This window comes from Myodes glareolus, chromosome 1, assembly GCF_982192425.1.
Source record: "Myodes glareolus chromosome 1, mMyoGla1.1, whole genome shotgun sequence".
Lineage (NCBI taxonomy): Eukaryota > Metazoa > Chordata > Mammalia > Rodentia > Cricetidae > Myodes > Myodes glareolus.
Genome location: NC_142026.1, coordinates 106,220,328 through 106,241,915, shown reverse-complemented (window position 1 = coordinate 106,241,915; position 21,588 = coordinate 106,220,328). Strand labels below are relative to the sequence as shown.

At 40.5% G+C, this 21,588-nt stretch overlaps 2 protein-coding genes across 4 annotated transcripts in view; both read left to right on the top strand.

The window, feature by feature from the left end:
* The window catches only part of Mtcl3 (MTCL family member 3), a 49,349-nt gene extending 35,383 nt beyond the window's left edge, over positions 1 to 13,966 (top strand). The window contains exons 6-7 of one of the 3 annotated variants that reach the window (XM_087911248.1): positions 10,982 to 12,154; positions 13,690 to 13,966. In XM_087911248.1, coding sequence (XP_087767374.1) covers positions 10,982 to 12,154; positions 13,690 to 13,800 — 1,284 coding nt within the window. In that variant the 3' untranslated portion in view covers positions 13,801 to 13,966. Of the gene's footprint in view, positions 1 to 10,978; positions 12,155 to 13,689 lie in introns of all 3 variants that reach the window. The other 2 variants (XM_087911249.1, XM_048425141.3) reach the window with 2 other exon arrangements.
* Positions 13,814 to 21,588, top strand: part of Kiaa0408 (KIAA0408 ortholog) — a 31,293-nt gene continuing 23,518 nt past the window's right edge. Inside the window, exon 1 of the mRNA XM_048425143.3 lies at positions 13,814 to 14,001. The gene's annotated coding sequence lies outside the window, so the exon portion shown is untranslated. The remainder of the gene's footprint in view (positions 14,002 to 21,588) is intronic.

Below are 21,588 nucleotides of genomic sequence, written 5' to 3'. Positions count from 1 at the left end.
AATCTAGGTTGTTTCCAGATTCTGGCTATTATGAATAATGCTGCTATGATCATAAGTTGAGCAAATGCTCTGTGGTATGAGTGTGCATCCTTTGGGTATATGCTCAAAATTGCTGAGTCTTGAGTTAGACAGATTCACATTTTTCTGAGAAACTGCCATACTGATTTCCAAACTGTTTGTTGTACAAGTTGGCACTCCCACCAGCAATGGGGGAGTGTTGAATGTTCCCCTTACTTCACATCCTCTCCAACATAAGCTGTCATCAGCGGTTTTGATCTTAGTCATTCTGACATGTGTAACATGGTATCTCAGTGTTGTTTCAATTTCCCTGACAGCTAAGGATGTTGAGTAATTCCTTACATATGTTCTGGCCATTTGAGAGTCCTCTGCTGAGAATTCTCTGTGTAGAGTTGTACCCCATTTTTAAATTGGATTATTTGATTTTTTTAAATGTCTAGTTTCCTGAGTTCTTTGTATTTTTGTATTGTTGATCCCAGTGTCTGTGCCTCTGGTGTTATATTCAGGAAGTGGTCTCCTGTGTCAATGGTTTCAAGACTACTTCCCACTTTCTCTTCTGTGAGGTTCAGTGTAGTTGGATTTATGTTGAAGTTTTTGATCCTTTGGGACTTGAGTTTTTTACATGACGATAGACGCAGATCTATTTGCATTCTTCTACATGTCAACATTCAACTATGCCAGCACCATTTGTTGAAGATGCTTTCTTTTTCTCTTTGTATAATTTTAGCTTCTTTGTCAAATATCAGGTTTTCATAGGTGTGTGGATGGATTAACATCAGGGTCTTCATTTTATTCCATTAGTCCACCTGTCTGTTTCTATGCCAATACCTGAAATATTAAGTTAGGGTTCTTATCCTAAATCTTTGGAAGCCCCCTCCCCTTGAAGTCACCTTGGTCTGGACTCTACCTCCAGGAAAGCTCACCAAGCAATGAGCCCTGCCCAGGGAGGGTCAAAAAAGTCCACCAAATGTGGGCATCTTTATTTGCTCTAATTCAGTCTCATTGGAATTATTTGCCTCAGCAGAGAGGTTTTTCTTAAGAAATATTCCTAGCAATACCAGGTGCCACGGACCGGCTCAGGGGAGCCACTCAGACCGTGGGAGAACAAGGGTGAAGGCTGCAGGAGAAATCAGGAATCAGCGCAGGAATGACAGTCAGACACACTCTGAGTGAATATGCTGCTGCGATTTTATTTCAGCCAGGCAAAAGCTTTTATACCATTACAATTCAGAAACTTGGCAAAGGCATACATCAGCAAATAAAACAAAAGGAATCAACGTTTCTATTTAACAAGAATAGCAAATTTATGTGTCCATAGTCTATTCTAAATGTCAGTTGCGGTTATTGCTCAAGGACATGTTGAAACTCGTCCCACACCACTGACCTCAACTCTCCTCCCTACCTGACTCTCCATGGTTTCTCCTGATAAGAGCAACTCCTTTAACACCAAGGAATTGTCCTAATGATGACCCCCAGTTCCCAGAACTGGCTACTTCCTTCAAGGCTATAATAAATGGTAGAGCTCAAAAATGTCCTCAGCAGTCTTGTTCATATCAGCAACTTTTTTGGAATAGTCTGATCTGTTAGCAAGATGCAAGAATCACACAGAACAGAAAAACAAAGAAAAGACAGCCATATCAGTGCCAAGGGCAGCAAGTTCGAGTCAGTGCAAATGGCGACTCAGGTGGCATCATGACCACAACTGATTGCCAAGGGACAGCCTGAGGTGACAGCTCCGTGGAGCATAAACCCCAATCCTACGGCAACAGTCCGTCCGGTCAGCATTTCTGCTACACTGGCGTGACAGCCGTGGATGTAGCACCAGGCTGTTTTCATTACTGTAACTCTGTAGTGGAGCTTGAAGTCAGGGATGGTGATGCCCCCAGAAGTTCCTTTCTTGTACAGGATTTTTTTTTTCTGTTTTTCCATATGAAGTTGAGTATTTTTCTTTCAAAATCTGTGAAAAATTGTGTTGAGATTTTGATGGGGGAATGCATTGAATCTGTAGATTCCTTTTGGTAAGATTGCTGTTTTTACTATGCTTGTCCTATTTATCCAAGAACATGGGAGATCTTTCCATTTTTTGATATCTTCTTTAATTTCTTAAAAGACAAAGTTTGTGTTATACAGGTATTTCACTTATCTGTTTAGAGTTAACCCAAGATATTTTATGTTTGTGGCTATTGTGAAGGGTGATGTTTCTGTGATTTCTTTCTTAGCCATTTTATCATCTGTATATGAGGATTACAAATTATTTTGAGTTATGCTTGTATCTTGCTACATTGCTGAAGGTGTTTATCAGCTATAAGAGTTCCCAGGTAAAATTTTTGGGGTCACTTATGTATACTATCTTATCATCTGCAAATAGTGAGATTTGATTTCTTCTTTCAATTTGTATCCCTTTTATCTCCTTTGGTTGTCTTATTGCTCTAGCTAGAACCTCAAGAACTATATTGAATAGACATAAGGAGAGTGGACAGCCTTGTCTTGTTCCTGATTTTAGTGAAATCACTTTTGAGTTTCTCTCCATTTTGTTTGATGTTGGCTGCTGGCTTGCTGTATGTTGGTAGCTAGCCTCAACATAGAACACCATAGTAGAGGCATGGGAAAAAAAACACAAACCAGGAGACAGTATTGGGAGGGAGTTCCAGGGATTATTCAGATCCCCAAATCCTTGCATTTAGTTTTTTCAACAGCTTTTATACCAAAAGGTAGAAGGAGGGAGAATGTAACAAAATGCTTTATTAACATTATACAAGAGGTGAACTCATACAGTCATTCTGTTGCCTAGGTAGCCAGATGACTCAAGTCAGGTATTACTCACACCCACTTCATTACAAAGGCAGAAAACACTTCCTCTTCAGGTGACCTTATAGTTACGATGGAAGGAGCAAAATCACATTAGCATATCCTAACCACCTCAGGTTGGCACAGAGCTTACTTCAAAAAGGTCAGGCAACCATCTCCTGCATTGGAAGATGCAAATTGTGCTTGTTAGTCTCCTAAATTCTCTGACTTCACCAGACAATGTGGGAAATAGACCTGTATTTCTCGGCTCCCACGGCTGGATATCACTTTTATTTTGCTTAGGTATACTTATATCCCTTATCTCTCCAAGACCTTTATGATAACAAAGTGTTGGATTTTGTTAAAGATTTCTTTCAGCATCTAATGAGATGATCGTTTGATTTTTTTTCCTTCCAGTTTGCTTATATTGTGGATTATGTTGACAGATTTTCGTATGTTGAATCATCCCTGAATTTCTGAGAAGAAGCCTACTTGATCATGGTGGACAATTTTTCTATGTTCTTTGATTCAGTTTGGCAATATTTTATGGAGTATTTTTGCATCAATATTCATGAAGGAGATTGGTTTGTAATTCTTTTTTTGTAGTTGTGTCTTTGTGTGGTTTGGGTATCAGTAACTAACTATCGACTTTTTGAGTTTGGTTCTTTTTATAATAGAAACAGTCTCTTCTGTTTCTATTGTGTGGAACAATTTGAAGAGTATTGGTATTAGCTCTTCTTTGAAATTCTGGTTCTGTGTTGAAACCATCTGTCCCTGGGCTTTTTTGAATGGGAGATTTTTGATAACTACTTTTGTTTCTTTAGGGGTTATAGATCTATTTAAATTGTTTATCTGGTCTTGATGAAATTTTGGTATGTAGTTCCTATCCATATTGTGTCCATTTCCTTTAAATTTTCCAATTTTGTGGTATATAGGTTTTTGAAGTATGACTTGGTTCTCTGCATTTCCTCAGTGTCTGTTGTTATGCCCCCACTTTTCAATTCTGATTTTGTTAGTTTGGATATTATCTCTCTGTCTTTTGATTAGTTTAGATAAAAGTTTGGCTTTCTTGTTGATTTTCTCGAAGAATCAACTCCCTGTCTCATTGATTCTTTTTATTGTTTTCTTTGTTTCTATTTTCTTGATTACAACCCTCAATTTGATTATTTCCTTGCATATACTTCTGGATAAGTTTGCTTCTCTGTGTTCTAGAGCTTTTAGGTGTACTGTTTAGTCACTAGTGTGAGATTTCTCCAGGTTCTTTATGTAGGCATTTTGTGCTATGAACTTTCCTTTTAGCACCACCTTCAAAGTGCCCCATAAGTTTGGGCATGTTGTGCATTCATTTTCATTGAATTCTAGGAAGTCTTTAATTTTTTCTTTATTTCTTCCTTGACACTTTATTTCTTCAAGTGATTCATTTGAGCACTGTTCAATTTCCATAAGTTTGTGGGCTTTCTGTAATTAATGTTGTTGAATTCTAACTTTAAACCATGGTGATACAATAAGATACAAGGAGGTATTCCAATTTTTTGTATTTGTTGAGGTTTGCTTTGTTGCCAAGTATGTGTTAGAGAAGGTTCCATGAGGTGCTGAGAAGAAGGTATATTCTTTTGTGTTTGGATGGAATGTTCTATAGATGTCTGTTAAACCAATGAGTTATAACATCTGTTAGCTCCTTTATTTCTCTGCTAAGTTTTTGTCTGGCAGTCCTTTCCAGTGGTGAGAGAAGGATGTTGAAGTCTCCCACTATTAGTGTGTAGGGTTTGATGTGTGATTTAAGCTTTAGTAATGTTTCTTTTAGAAATGTAGGTGCCCTTGAATTTGGGTCACAGTTGCTCAGAATTGAAACTTCATCTTGATGGATTTTTTCCTGTGATGAATATGAAATGTCTTTGTTTTTCCCTTTTAATAATTTTATTTTGAAGTCTATTTTGTTAAGATAGCTACACTTGCTTGTTTCTTAGGTTCATTTGATTAGAAAATCTTTTCCCAACCCTTTACTCTGAAGTAATGTCTGTCTTTGAAGTTGAGGTGTTTCTTGTATACAGAAGAAAGATAGATCCTGTTTTTATACCCACTCTGTTAGCCTATATCTTTTTATAGGTGAATTTAGTCTATTGATATTAAGAGAAATTAATGACCAGTGATTGTTAATTCCTGTTATTTTGGGTTTTGGTAGTGGTGATTGTAACATGAGGGGTCCTGTTTGTTTCCCCAGTTCCCACTTGCTCCCCTGCTCCTGCCACCCCTACATTCCTCCCACCTCATCCACTCCTGAGGGAGGGTAAACCTTCCCATGGGGAGTTAGCAAAGTCTGGCACATCACTTTGAGACAGGACAAAGATCCTTCCCTCTATATTTAGGCTGATCAAAGTATCCCTCCAAAGAGAATGGGCTTCAAAAATCCAGTTCAAACATTAGAAATAAGTTCTGGTCCCACTGCCAGTGACTCCTCCAGAGACTGCCCCTTTGACACACTGTCACCCACATTCAGAGGGCCTAGTTTGGTCCTATACAAGTTCCCTTGCTGTGAGTCCAGAGTCAGTGAGCTCAGGTCATCTGTTTCTGTGGGTTTCCCCATCATGGTCTGTACCTTTTTGATCATATAATTCCCTCTCTATGACAGGACTCCAGGAAGTTGGCCCAGTGCTTAACTGTGTATTGTTTGTGTTTTCTTTATTGCCTCTCTTTCAGTGTTCAAGTCTTGTACCATTTCTTTTACCTGTTTGATTGTTTTTCTTGACTTTCTTTAAGGGACTTATTAATTTCTTCCAATTTTGTTTTCTTTTCCTCTACTTATTTAAAGGAATTTTTCATTTCCTCTTTAAGGGCCTCTATCATCTTCATAAAGTTATTTTTAAGGTCATTTTCTTCATCTGCATTTGGGATATTCAGGCCTTGCTAGTGTAGAATCACACTAGTTTTTGGTGGCACTGTATTACTCTTTATGTTGTTGAATGTCTTTCTTTCTTTCTTTCTTTCTTTCTTTCTTTCTTTCCTTCTCTCTTTACTTATTTATTTTTTGTGACAGGGTTTCTCTGTGTCATAACCCTAGATGTCCTGGAACTAGCTCTTGTAGACCATTCTCTGTAACATGAGGGCCTGCTTTTGGAGTTTCTGTCCTGCTCATTTCCCACAGTCTTTAGGTCCTCCAAAAGATCACACAGAGGTCTACATAAGTTATAAACTGATTGGCCCATTAGCTCAGGCTTCTTATTAACTCGTATAACTTATATTAACTCATTATTCTTATCTGTGTTAGCCACATGGCTTGGTACCTTGTTCAGCAGGGCAGGTCACATCTTCCTTCTTCAGTGTCTAGACAGGACTGCGGAGGAATGGGCTTTCTCCTTCCCAGAATTCTCCTGTTCTCATTGACCCGCTTCTACTTCCTCTCTGGTTGTCCCACCTATACTTCCTGCCTGGCTACTGGTCAATTAGCATTTATTTAAAACATAATTGACAGAGTACAGAATTGTCCCACACCAAAGGCTGGTCTTGAATTCACAGAGATCCACCTACCTCTGGCTTCCAGGTGTTGGGATTAAAGGCATGTCCTACCACTGCCCAGCTGTTAAATGCATTCTTACAAGGTTATCTACCTTCTCTTCCTCCAATGGGTGTAAGAGGGGGTCTGTGTTTCAGGTGGTCCCTCTTCCTCCAATTGGTACAGGTGGGGCCTGTGGGTTAGGTAGTCGCTCTTCCTCCAAGTGAAGACAGCACCAGAGGCACGGCCCTGTCTTCACTTGGAGTCCAGGACTCTTCTAGGTGCAGGTGGGGTCAAAGCTGGTGGTTGGTTGTGCAGGTGTAGGCAGGGCCAAGGCTCTGGTGGTCACAGATGCAGGGGAGGATAGTTGGGAGGAGTGGAAAGGCTGCTCCCAGGTCTTATCTTTCCCCTTTTTCCTTTTAGAATAAGATCCTAGAATCTAATCTCCTTTGTTTAGGTTCCTCCCTTGCCATGACCAATAACAACTTGTAATCAACCCCCTCAAATGATGACAAACATCCACCAAATGACCAAAAACCCACTCACCCCACATGTTGGGAATGTTGGTGTCATGTTCTTAAAAGTACTTCCTGCTGTTTGGGCTCAATAGAATCTTTAGGGGACTCTGAGAAAATTGTGATAATGGTCTATTCCTAGGAAAACTAGCTATAATATTTGTTGTCCTGTTTGTGTAGTGGAAAAATACAGTGCTTACCTGAAGTCCTGGCTGGAGTAGTCTGTGAAGTTGGACCATCTTAGTAAGCAGCTTTCAAGTTGTCCTCAATGCATAATTTTGAGCAAACTACAGCAGAGGCGTTCTGAGAGGCTAAATCACCTGGTCTACTTGTTTTCATTAGTATCTTGTTCTTTATTTTCTGAAAAGATGCAAACTTTTAAAGGTAACATACATATCTGTATTAACACAAATATGGAAGGTGAAGTATGAATAAGTCAGTTAAAGATTTTATTTTTTATGTTTGAGCTGGTAAAAGTCATCTGTCAATTCTATAAGTAGGTTTGGACTATATAGCCATGCCTGTATCTATACCATGTGATAGGATCACATGTAGTAATATGTCATGCAACAAGCCAACAAGATCTATCATGTCTTATTCAGCCTCAGAACTGTTCCCATATTAGAGGGATCATCATATAGGTTATCTCTCTTACAGATTTTGGTTTATTTCTTTATTTCTTTAGCCAAGATTTTTAGGAGGTCATCCTAGATTAAGTCTGGTTTGTATTAATTTTGGAAGAATCCACAGCTTTCTGTTTCCTGTGGAAACAAAATCATGACCTGTCCTCCAACACAACACATTTTCTACTCTGAATTTCCATCCTAAAGCCAAGACATCCCTAAAGTACATAGGCTGGTTTAATTTAGTAGTCCCTTTTATAATCCAATGTCTCTCAGCAACTGTCATTAATGAAGCCCTGTATAAGGTCCAAACTCTTTGGTTATACTATTTCTCAACCTTGTATGGCTAATTTTTAATATTGCTTTACTCGTTTCTTAAAAATCTTATTATTTTAAACTTTTTTTCTATGACTGTCTATACACAATTTCTTTTTTTTTTAGCACCTAATCACCTTTTCAAGCATACTGCAACCTGTTCAGAAGACTTTTCAGCATGGACCTGAACTTAATAAACACCTGTAGTGTTTTTTAAGCACATGAATCAAGTTTTAAACCTGCCATAAGGCTATGCACATGGTACTGGCTGTCTCAAGCTTGCAAGCAGCAGCAGGGAGCTGTGTCTCTGTGCATTGAGGCCCACCTGACAGACTGTAGGACTAGGAAGCCACATCTGGCTCTATGTGTGTGTGTTTCAAGGGTTTTTTATGCTTTCATGGGTCCTATGTGGAAATACATGCCCCCATTTTGGAGGCCATATTTAACAAAACTTTCTTTGTTCTTCCAGCTCCCAAATAATGACACAGAGAGTTCTTATTAATCATGGAAGCTTGGTCTATAGCTTATTGCTTAGGCTTCTTCCTAATTATCTCTTATAACTAAAATTAACCCATTTATACTAACCTAAATTTTGCCATGTGTCTCATGGCTGTTACCTCTCCTCTTGCACATCTTGCTTTCTCTGCATTTCCTAGAATCTCCACCTTAATTCTTTTCAGAGTCCTCTGTTTCATGAATTGCTGCCTATGCCTCCTTCCTAGTCATTGGTCATACAGTTCTTTATTAGACTAATCACAGCAACACTTCTTCCCATAGTGTACAAATATCCCACAACACTACATGTTTTGCCAAATCTTTGAGCATTTCTTATCCTTGTCTCTTTCTTTTCTTCTCTTGTTTGGTTGCATCCATAACTGTTGCAATAGTTTCAGTCATCACATCAAGTCATCTTATTCTTACATCCTTTAATCAAATATAAGATTTCTCTATGTCTCAGAGTGTAAATATTCATGATCTCAGCCCTGAGATTCCACATGCCTATTAGTGGATGTTTATATAGTCTCCATTCAGTGCTTTCCAACAAAGACAGCATTATAAATACCTAAATCCACATTCATCACCCAAAGTTTGTTCCTCTTTTTTTTTCTTTCTGTCCCTGAAGTCATCAGTAGAATCTACCAAGACCCTAAAGTTCAGAACTTCTGAGTTATTTTTCACCTTCAGCTGCTGTGATCTTAAATGCTGTAATGTGTCATTGATCTCAAGAGCCTCCTGCAAGGCTGCTTCTCTCTCCTCTTGTGGAATGGATTCTTCCATGGAAGCTTTCTGTGATGTATCTTTTTAGCATCCACTCTGTGCATGTTTCCCCTCAGCTATCTGCGCTCATACATGGTTTCTCAAGGAAAACAGAGGGCAGCACATCCTATTTCTTCAACTTTATCCTACTGCCCTACTTTCCTTATTTGCACTTCTGTTCTAGAAACAGCTCAAATAAAATCATTTTTGCAATCAGCCTGAATATAGATTCTGTTCTGACCCCTCCTCACCTGTGCTCTGCCGTGATAAGCCTTCTCATCTGTGAAGAGGTGAAAGTTTCATCTGCTCTGATGGCTGTAGTGAGACCATGAAGGCAAACGGAATGCAGTCTTCAATCTGTGTACCACCAGCAGCTCTCCAGTCTTTCCTCCTCTCGTTAGTTGCTAAGAGGGCAAAAGATCTGTACCCTTCACCATTGTTTCTGGAACGTCTCTAACAGAAGTCCATCCTCCCTAGTTCTTTATCAGACTGTCTCTCAGACATCAGTTCTCAGAAGTCTAAATAAAGAAGGGGTGTTTATTTCAACCTTTAAAAGAAGGATTAAGGATGCCGCTTATTGGAAGAATGCTTGCATAGCATTGCCAGACCCTTATTTATCTATCTATTTTTCTTTCTTTCTTTCTTTCTTTCTTTCTTTCTTTCTTTCTTTCTGCTATTTGCCTATCTAATAATATATCTGTTTATCTAAATAAAGAAACGAAAGCAAATTTTGAGAAATGATCTTTGGAAGAAATGTTCTTGAACATTGTATTGGTTACTTTTCTATTGTGATAAAATACCGTGACCAAGGCACCTTATACAGGAAAGTCTTTAACTGAGCTTTCAGTTTTAGAAGATTAGAGTTCATGATACCAGGGCAATGGCATGACATCAGGAATAGCTGTGAGCTTACATCTTGATCTACAAACAGAAGGCAGAGAAAGTGCACTGGTAATGCCCTAAGACTTTCGAAACCCCAAAGCTAGGACTTGGTGACACTGCCCTTCTAACAAGGCTCCACTCCTTAATCCTTCCCAAATTGTTCTATCAGTATTGATGAAGTGTTCAGACTTGTGAGCCTTTGGGCCAATTCTTCAAATCACTACAGACATAATAACTTTTATAAACGTTTTTAAATGAGATTTATGTTTTTTTTTCTTAGTACTTCAATTTAGTTGATGATTAGGCTTCTGAGGCTTTTCCTAGTACTTTAATTTAGTTGATGATTAGGCTTCTGAGACCGGATTAAGAATGTATGAGAGAGTCGTCACCAGACCCACTACTCAACAGACAGAATCAGTTCTACCCGTTTTAGCAGATGGCAGAACAACTTATTTCAAAAATCCATGCAAATAGCCTGTTTGCCAGTTTCACTTTGCATAGATCATTCTAATATAAGACTTTCCTTTCTTCATGGGCTTCAAAACAATTTTCCTTCAAATAACGGTGGATAGAAGTTTGTTCCCTGACAATGCTTGAGAGCCTTAGCTCCAAAGAAAAGTGAAGTCATATTCCATTTTTTCTTCTTTTTTTTTATGTTTTGTAAAGAGCCGAAGAGCTTCTGGTTCACACCCATGCTCAGGAAATGGTGATGAGTGAGTGCAAAGTAACTACACGTTTCTTAGGGTAAACAGGTTTTATAGTTATGGCACTTTGCGGGGAACTCAAAATAAAAAGAACATGGGTGAGAGGACCATGAAATGGTTGGTAACCATTATCCTTCGTGAACAGTGGTGACCAAATTTTCCCACTTTTCTTAGCCTCTCTCCTTTTGGTTTCCAAAACACACTACCTTAATTTTTAATTGGGCAAAGAATGTAAGTGATGTGGAGAAAAAACACACCTCTCTTTGTGACATTAGGTGGTAATTACAAGGAAAAGAAATTATCTTTGCAGATGTCTTCTCCTGGTTGTTCTTTTTCTGTCTGCATAGAAATGACCTCCTGTCCTTTCCCCACTTTTTCCCTAATGAGGAGGACAATGAGGATTTGAAGTGCCAGTTGCAGTTCGTTAAGGAAGAAGCTGCCCTGATGAGAAAGAAAATGGCCAAGATTGATAAAGAAAAGGACCGATTTGAGCACGAACTCCAAAAGTACAGATCTTTCTATGGGGACCTGGACAGTCCTCTACCCAAAGGAGAGGCTGGGGGACCTCCAAGCACGAGGGAGGCGGAGCTCAAGCTGCGGCTGCGGCTGGTGGAGGAAGAAGCTAACATCTTGGGCAGGAAAATAGTGGAACTCGAGGTGGAGAACCGTGGCCTGAAGGCGGAACTGGACGACCTGCGGGGCGACGACTTCAACGGCTCGGCCAACCCCCTCATGAGGGAGCAGAGCGAGTCCTTGTCAGAGCTGCGACAGCACCTGCAGCTGGTGGAAGACGAGACGGAGTTGCTGCGGAGGAACGTGGCTGACCTGGAGGAGCAGAACAAACGCATCACTGCGGAGCTCAACAAGTACAAGTACAAGTCCAGCGGCCATGACAGCTCGAGGCACCACGACAGCGCCAAGACCGAGGCCCTGCAGGAGGAGCTGAAGGCAGCGCGCCTGCAGATCAACGAGCTGAGCGGCAAGGTCATGCAGCTGCAGTACGAGAACCGTGTGCTCATGTCCAACATGCAACGCTACGACCTGGCCTCACACCTGGGTATCCGTGGAAGCCCCCGCGACAGTGATGCAGAGAGCGACGCGGGCAAGAAGGAGAGCGACGATGACTCCCGGCCTCCCCATCGCAAGCGAGAAGGGCCTATTGGTGGCGAGAGCGACTCCGAGGAAGTGAGGAACATCCGCTCGCTCACGCCCACCCGCTCCTTCTACCCTGCACCCGGTCCCTGGCCCAAGAGCTTCTCGGATCGACAGCAGATGAAGGACATCCGCTCCGAGGCCGAGCGCCTGGGAAAGACCATCGATCGGCTCATCGCAGACACGAGCACCATCATCACTGAGGCGCGCATCTATGTGGCCAACGGGGACCTATTCGGACTGATGGACGAGGAGGACGACGGCAGCCGCATCCGGGAGCACGAGCTGCTCTACCGCATCAACGCTCAGATGAAGGCTTTCCGCAAGGAGCTGCAGACCTTCATCGACCGCCTGGAGGTGCCCAAGTCTGCAGATGACCGCGGCGCCGAGGAGCCCATATCCGTGAGTCAGGTACAGTTCTGCCTTTTGCGAGCCATGGCGATGGCGAGGCTGGCCTGTGGAGCTGCAGTCCCTCGTGGGGCATCTCCAACTCCGACTTCCACATCTCACCTTAGGGAAGTTCCATCTCATAGCCTTGCGGGGCTTTGAAACCCGGAAAGCCACCTCTATTTTCACACTGTGTTCCACCAGGCAGAGGGTTCCAAAACCCAGTAGATCATTAACAATTACTTATTTCTGTTCTTTTTGAAGGGGAAATTCAACAGTGACACAATCAGGTTTTGTGTGATGACTTACAGATTTTTAATGCATATTATCAGTTTAAAAGGTCAACATTTTTCAGTATTTCCCTAACATAAAGGTCCTCAATATTTGAGGTTTATGAGCAAGGTCCAAATTGAGTTTAAAATTATAAAACAAAAATGGCTAAATAAACCGGAGGAAGTGTTGAACACCTTAAATCTCAGGACTTGAGTGAAGTAGATGCTGGTGGATCTCTGTGATTCTAACTAAACCCACAGGGCTGATAGTGAGACCCTGTCTAAAAAATTTTTTTTTCTGATTAAACAAAACTAATGGATACCCCCTGATAAATGTACAAATTGGTAGTAAGGAGACACGATCTTGTTTGTGCCCAGAGCTCTATGGATGAGACACGTACAAGTTATCCCTTTACCTAAGTTGAAGTAACACGGTGCTTATTTCTAGTTGAATATCATCAGTTCAATAGTGGATATCCCGCAGCGAGAAGTTTGTAGCATAGCTTTAAGGCAATACTAATTCAAAGAAATAATAATAAGTATTCCAGCACAGGGGAAAGCAGCATTTCCCTCCTGGCTTGTAGAGGCTTACCGGATGAATGGGACCCAGCAGCTTTGGCCAGGTATGGTGGCCACTGAAAGATCAATGCATTTTGTTCACGTTAACCACCTAAAAGATGTTTATGGAGCCAAGCAGGCAGTACCGTCCCTTGCAGCAGCCTGATGTCCTATATCCATTGGAGAACCCACCGAAGTACAACAGCATGCATGGCTTTGAACACACTTGAGACACTGATATTTAAAACCCAGTTTCTGCGCAGCAGCATGCTAGTAGATCACTTGCCTGCTGACCACAGCTAGAGAACTTGCAGCCCACCGCTTACCTTGCATGTTGCTATGCTTTGCTGCGGGGGTGGGGGGCGGGGGGAGTGGAGGACGGGGGGGACTATAATGGAATCCATTGGCTTTCAGAATCTTAAATGTTACTCTCTGTTTATATTTAGTATATTTTGTTATTAGCTTTGGTTTTCATTTTGCAGGATTTTGAATACCAAGCATGTGGTGTTATCAGCTACACTGTGTGGGTGGGAGGATATAGACATATATATCAGAAGGAGAGAAAGTGCTATTTATAATAAAATATTTTAAGAACTTGCAGATATAGGTCTAATGGGGGAGTATCTTTATTTTGAGATCGAGTCAGTGCTTTGAAAAGTTGATACAAAGATAAGGTTTAAAATGATTATTAATTAGCTCTTCTCCTTGTCTCCACATTTGCCTTCCCAGATGTTCCAGCCCATCATTTTACTTATTCTCATCCTTGTATTATTTTCATCACTTTCTTACACAACAATATTTAAACTTGTCTTCCTTTTTACACTGTTTTTTGTACTGTAAATCTTTCCCCATTTATCATTCGTTGTAGTGTTTTCAGTTGTTTTATTTTGTCCACTCTTCAAGACAAGACGTACAAGAAGTATCATTTCTGTAGTAACCGACGCTGTAAAAACACTGAAGACTGCATATCTCTGTAAAAAGCCACAACTCACCTTATACTGTCAAATTCAATAGAACACCCCAGCGACCAAAAGATTTCAGGTAAGGAAAAGAAAGTGTAGCATATTTTTGTGTAAATCATGTTTTCTCTTTCTTCTATATATTCATTTTGTTCTTTTAATTCATAATTGACAAGCTCACTCTAAAAAATGGACTGTCTATAATTAATTCCTAGCAACTGAGTATTAATCCAAACCTGTAAATGTTTAAGATGGTCACATTTTCAAAAATCATGGAGTCATTCAGCATAAGTAAATGTAGGTGTTTTCTAAATTATCTGATATAGATTATATGGATTTAGAAGTGCAATGTTATTTGTGTTAGACCAAAAAGAAAATGTCCTTGTCCAATAAATATCTGTAAAAATAGTATGGTAAATGATGAACTGTAACTCTCTTGGAAAGTAAATAATATGTTCCGAAACTTCAAAAATGTGTTTGGAAGCATTAGTCAAACTGATCTTTTAGTTTAATAAGTAACTAAATAGTCATCCCCCCCCATTCAATTTATCCTACTTTCCTTTAAATTAGCTATCTCTCCATGAAGATATTGCTGACCTTGTCGCTGGGAATCCTTCCTTCAATACAAACTGTCTCCACAGCAGAAAATATGCTAGCAACATGGCATGAGGGACAGCTTAAGAAGGGAAATAAATACAGTGTCTAGAATTTTCTTGAGTTACCATCTAAACCCAGAGGCATAGTTCCAGTGGAGCTACTCTGTAAACCTAAATTTACTTTGGTGAACTCTAGCATCCCTGTCTTGCTGGCTATACCTAAGGCCACCTGGGTGGACTCTACGTATCAAAGATTCTACAATTCCCATCACGTTGGTAGTTTACCCACTGGAATCCTGGAATACCTAGAAATTCCAGCACTCAACACGGGGTGGTACATGCTTGTGACATCAATACTGTGGAAGCTAAGACAAATGGATTGTGAGTGCAAGATAGCCTGAGCTATCTAGCCAGACCTCAAGAAAAAAGAATAAGAAAAATCATATAGTCTTCTCAGTTCACATATTGGTCAGTGTATGTGAAAATCAAAATAAAGTATCTTGACCACAGGAAAAAGATACAAGGGGAAAGTTTTCCAGTTAAAGATGGGTATGTTGGCCTTTGGCATTCCAAGGATTTAATCAGCAGAAGAGTGTTTTTCCTCGCCCCCTACAGCTCCATTTCTCTGTAGATATTAGCTTTGGGAATATTTTTTTGCTAGGGTTCAGTTGTTAAGAAAATTTGCTACAAAAACATGAGAACTTGCGTTCAATTCCCCAGAGCCCACATGAAGTAACACGCAAGGGGAATGGAGATGGAGCAATAAGGAGAGAAGTGTTAGAGGAGCACATTCACCATCTTCCTCTGGCCTCCACATGTGCATGTACCTGCATACTCATATGCATACAGTACCTACACATGCCACTACCACCATACACACATGTGCGCACACACACACACACACAAATACATCACATACATACACACAACAATCCTCTCTGAACTCCATAAGTACAAGTACATGCACACTCTCATGCATACAGTACCTACACACACCACTACCACCACACAGCATACCACACACACATGCGCATACACACACATACCACAAACACACACACTACACATATACATATATACAACATTCCCTTCTTAATTTCATAAGTATAAGTATGCATACATACTCTCATGCATACAGTACCTACACACACCAATACTATAACACCACGTATCACACACACAAGCACACACACACATACACACGCATGCACACTACACATACATACACACAGCATTACCTGAACTCCATAGGTACAAGTACATGCACACTGTCATGCAACAGTACCTGCACACACACCACAGATGCACACCATATCCCCAACACACTACACGCACTTAAATTTAGAAAAATTTACAGTAGTCAAAAAGTTCAGTTTAACTGCTATTAATGTCTATTATCTTTGTCTTTGCTTGGAATTCTTTTCTTTTTTTGTACTTTATTTTGTTATAATTGTATCTGAAGAAGGGGAAAAGGCATTGTCTGATGAATGATTTACTAGCAGTTGGAATCAGATTTTGTTTGATTGGGTGTTTTCCCTTTGGCTTTTCAGTGTTAGTAGTGGAGCCCAGAGTCTTCTATCTGACAAACAAATGCTATACCATAGAAATATATGCCCAGTCACATTTGGCTTTTAATCTTGAAATTCAAAAGTCTAAGTTTTGGGTAGGCTCTCAGGAGAAAAGAATAAAGAAAGGAAAAACATTCTATGCTTGGTTAGATTGGTAGCACAAGCCTGCAGTCATAGCAATGGGGAGATGGAGGCACATCCAATGGCAAATTTGAAGTCAGCTTGGTTTACACTTTGAGAGTCTGACTCAAAATGTATGGCAGCACACACGTCAAAAACCTAAATCTGCCTGCAGGATTTTTGATAATTTTCTGAGCCTCAACCTCAATGTAACTGAACATAAATGTTTAAGGGTTGAAATTGAAATTTGCCTGAAATGTCTATGGCAGTTGGAGAGTGAGACCCCGTAACCAAACAGGGGTTTTAGCTGATTGTGGAGCCTCTAGAAATGCATGAGAGTGCTTCAAAATGTCACAATGACCGGGGAGTTCTCTACAGTGCTGGTACCACTTTTAAAAGATGGGAATTGAGCTAGAGGTGGGGTATGCCTTTAACCCCCGCACCTGGGAAGCAGATCTCTGTGAGTACGAGGCCAGCCCGGTCTGCAAAGTGAGTTCCAGGACAGCCAGAGCTACATAGAGAAACCCTGTCTCAGAAGAAAAAAAAAAAGATGAGACTGAGACTGGAGAAAGTGCTTAAAGCCCTCAGTGCTCTTGCAGAGAACCTAGGCTCTGTTCCCATCCCCCAAATGGCATCTCACAACTGTCTTTCTGCAGCTGCAGCTCCAGGGACCCTGATGCCCCATTCTGGCCTGTCCCAGTGCCACAAGCTTGTGGTGCATATATAGATATGAAGGCAAACAATCATAAGCATAAAATATGAATTTTCAGAAAGAAAAACTCTTTTCACTAATGCAATTTCTCAAAACTAACAAAATCAAAGGAGACATAAGAAATACTAATGTAATGGATAGGAGAACCAAGAAGAATAGAATGTGAATTCATAGCCAGGAGCACTCACAGATAACTAGATGTGTACAATAAAACAAACCCTCACAATGATTCAACATGCTGTAACAAAAAAAATCTGCAGGCTTTTCTTAAGTTAGTGTAAATATCTGTGGTGGTGGTGAAAGTACTTCAGCAATGACTTGTGCTGTCTGAGATAGCCAACTAGCATTGTCTCTAGATAACTTTTTGGCAGTCATGCTTATCCTAACCACAGCAGCACTGATATGAATGCCTTACACTGATACTTTTTATAAAGATTTTTATTAGTTATTCGGTGCTCTGCCTGCATGTAACCTTGCAGGCCAGAAGAGGGCACCAGATCTCATTATAGATGGTTGTGAGCCACCAAGTGGTTGATGGTAATTGAACTCAGGTCCTCTGGAAGAGCAATCAATGCTCTTTTCCTCTGAGCCATCTCTCTATCCCCTCTTGGACTGATTTTTATTCAAGAATTTTATATAATCATTACTTCCCAGTCACACCTTCCATAGATAGAACTCTCATAACATGCTGAGAGGGGGACAGCAGACTGAAACAGGACAGGTGTGACTACTCCTGCATATTCTGGGGGCTTTGCATTCCTTCTGACAGCATCTCTAAACTTGAGGATGCAGATTCACTGTACCAGTGAGTTCTAAGAAAGTTATTTCTAACTCCGGCCTATCGACTGTCCAGCCAGTTTTCTACTTGTGCTTTAGATATACACACACATCATCACACACACACACATACACATGCGTGCACATGTGTGCACACACAGATCACCCACATGCACACACAGTAAAACTGATGTGTAAAGAGTGCAGCAGAGTCAAAATTCCCTGTGTCAAAGAGTGAGCATCATGCTGGTGAGCTAGAGAGAGGAAGGTGGCCTCGGAAAACTACCAATGAAGTGGCCTTTCTCTGATCTTCTTATAACTTGAGGCTCTTCTGTGGGAACCTAGTACCTAGAGTTGGGAAGCGAATGAGAAAGATGGTGCCCCAGACCTGTGAGGAGTCCCTAGTTCCCCCTTCTCCTCGGCATCTCCCTTCACTACCACAAACTCTTCCCCAGTCATGCCTTTGACCTCATTGCTGCACTATTTTCATTACTTTGTTCAGTGAACAATTATTTTATTTTTGCTAATTTTAAATGGTCAACATTGCAAAATCTCACAGATGCTGAGACAAAGAATATTCTATTCTCATGTTCAAAGCTATGCTATTTAAATGTAATGCTGGAAATCATTTTGTAAAGCAAAATTTATTGAAAAGATTCCCTTCTATGGCATATTCTTGGGCCCAGGAACAAGTGTTTTTTGTTAATTTAGCCTAGGTTTAAGAAAAACAGAAATCTGCTTGGTTATTTTTAAATAGAAATGACTGAAACTCATTAAACAATGAAAATTTTGGTGCTGATTCAGGAATGTGCAGTTTATGTGGATGGGCTGGGATGCGGCTATTTAATTATCTGCCACTGAAGTTTGGAATGTCAGCCTGGCAGCCTAGCCTTAACCCCCAAAGTCTATTCAGTGTTTAAGCTACATTCTCATAGACCTACAGCCCAGTCTCACCTCGTGGAATCTGATGCCCTAATTGATTGTAGGGAGTGAACAGAAAGTGGCAAAGGGTTAAATTGAAATGTAAGAAAAGTTGACTGTTTGTTAAAATAATGGATTTTGGTACAATTAAAAAACAGTATCCATAAAGATGTCTTCTAGAGCCCTCGTGACAAGTCAGAAGGTAGAATGAGATAAGCCGTTCTGTATCTGTTTGACATCTGCTTTGGGATTGGTGAGATGGTTCCATACACATGTTGGCAAAACTAATGCTTTATCAGTGTGTCCCAGTATTCTCATGACAATTGTAAGAATTCAGAAAGAAACAACAGAAGAACAAGTCACATCCTGTATGCCCTGTGATGAATGCAGTAGCTTCCCACATGCTTTTAAATACTGCTTTTGTGCCACTAGTTAGGAGGCAGGAGGTAATGGTGGCTTCTTTTCATGATGGCCATTCCGAAAGGTTATAGAGTCATAGACTCAGATTATTCTTCCTATGTTCTTATACATTCCTTCCATGCCTTCTCCACTTGAAAGTTTATGTCTGTCTGTCTATCTTTCTATCCATCCATCATCTATCTATCTATCTATCTATCTATCTATCTATCTATCTATCTATCTATCTATCTTTCTATCTATCTATCTATCTATCTATCTATCTATCTATCTATCTATCTATCCCTACACACACACACACATACACACACACACACACACACACCACATACATAAATATGCATACACAGGTGGTGTGGGATAATGGTCTGTATTCTGTCGATTATATTTTAAATAAACGCTGATTGGCCAGTAGCCAGGTAGGAAGTATAGGTAGGACAACCAGACAGGAATTAGAGGTGGGTCAAGGAGAACAGGAGAATTCTGGGAAGAAGGAAGTCCTAGTGTGCAGTCCTGTCCCAGCCACAGAAGAAGCAAGATGTGACTGCCCCTCCGAATAAGTTACCAAGCCACGTGGCTAACACAGATAAGAATAATGGGCTAATATAAGTTGTAAGAGTTAATAAGAAGCCTGAGATACTAGGCCAATCAGTTTATAACTAATGTAGAACTCTGTGTGTTTTCTTTGGAACTTAATGATTGCGGGAACCAGGCAAGACAGAAAACCTCCGAAAACACACAGGGACACACACACACACACACACACACACACACACGTACATATAAGGTCTGTAACATGAAAAGGCCGGGCCTGCTTGTTGGGGTTCTTGTCCTGCCCTGTTCCCCCAGCTGTTTAGTCCCAAAGTAAAATCACACAAGAGATCTCTGTAAGTTACAATGCTGATTGGCCCATTAGGTCAGGCTTCTTACTGGCTAACTCTCACATCTTGATTAACCCATTTTTCTGATCAATGTTAGCCATGTGGCTCAGTACCTTTTTCAGTGGGGCAGCTCACATCCTGCTGCTTCGATGATCTGGGCAGGAGTGGGAAGAATCAACTTCCTCCTCCCCAGAATTCTCCTTCTCTCCTTGCATCATTTCGACTTCCTGTCTGGTTTCCCCGCCTACACCTCCTGCCTGGCCAATCAACGTTTATTTAAAACATGATTGACAGAATACAGACAATTCTCCTGCACCAAAGGTCTTTTGAACATTAATCCAAAAACTCAGTTCTATGTATAGTTTGTCATTAATTTCATGACTATCTATAGTTTTTGCTGTTATTTTTAAAACATCTTCTGCCATTTCATATAGTATTAACTCCTGAACAGAAAAATACCACACTTTTAAAATATATGTTATTTAAAATTTCCAAAGTAGAGTTTTTTTATATGGCAATGCACCAAAACTAATTTATTCTGGAGTTCAGTTGATCCCGCAGAATCTCAGCACTATGATTTGGAGGTATATCTTCTACTGGGGTCGGGGCTACTGCACGGAGGGCCTTCCCATTGTTCTCAGTTGTTTGGATTCCTCCTTGAAGAAAAACTACAGTGAGCCAGGCAAAGGAAGAGTTGGAGAGAAGAAACGAGCATCTCCCCAATCTGGGACGTAACAGTTTTGCTGTGAGAAGACACTATAGGAGATAAAGTCGTGTCTCTAATCATACTCCTGACTTTAGAAATGAAATTGAATCCAAAATTGCATCTTGTATGAAATTACTGAATTTTTAGGAATCAAGTAGATTCAAAATATTACAGTGCGTTTCAAATAACTGCATCAGAAAAAGCAAAGCTATCGAAATATGTTTGTGCAAATTATTTCAAAGGCATGAAGAACCACAGTATACCATAAAGGATCAGACATGGACTCTTTGTCAGGCATACTAAGTGCCTGCTGTATACAGGCACTAAAATATCTCTCCAGTGAATATCACAACTTTCAAGTCTCTCTTTCTTTATGGATGTCTGAGAAATTTGCAAGCAAGCTTTCCTTCAGAACATCATGTTTCCAAGTTCTCACGGACTCCCTGAGAGGCCTTGGGGGATGAGCCTGGCAGCTGTAGAAGTCCTCTGATTCCATTAGGTCCATATGTTACCCTGACGTGTGACACCAGGTTTTCCTTTCATCATTATGACTTTCTCACCAACAATGCTACAATTCTCACTGTCCATAAAGGCCTCAAAGTCTAACTCCCACCCCTGCTTCTTCCGTTCCAACCTTTGCTCCTTTTTTCACCCATGAACTATAACTGAAACAGGTAAGTACCCCAAGCTCCCGTCAATACTTAGGTTACTTTGTTCCTTCCAGTCTTTCTGCATGGCAGTATGGTTCTTCTTTTCTGTGCCAGTTGTGAAGACCCTGCACGTGGCTTTCCGTGTGGTTACCATTTTAGCAGACGTTTGGAAATATAATGCTATTGCCCAAGAGTGGTAACTCTAACACTTTTAGTATATAACTATGGGCTGCACACTTTTTAGAACACTATGGATTAATTCTTGTTCCTCCAAAGCACACTCCCTAAATGACCCTTCTGACCAGGAATGTCATCCAAACT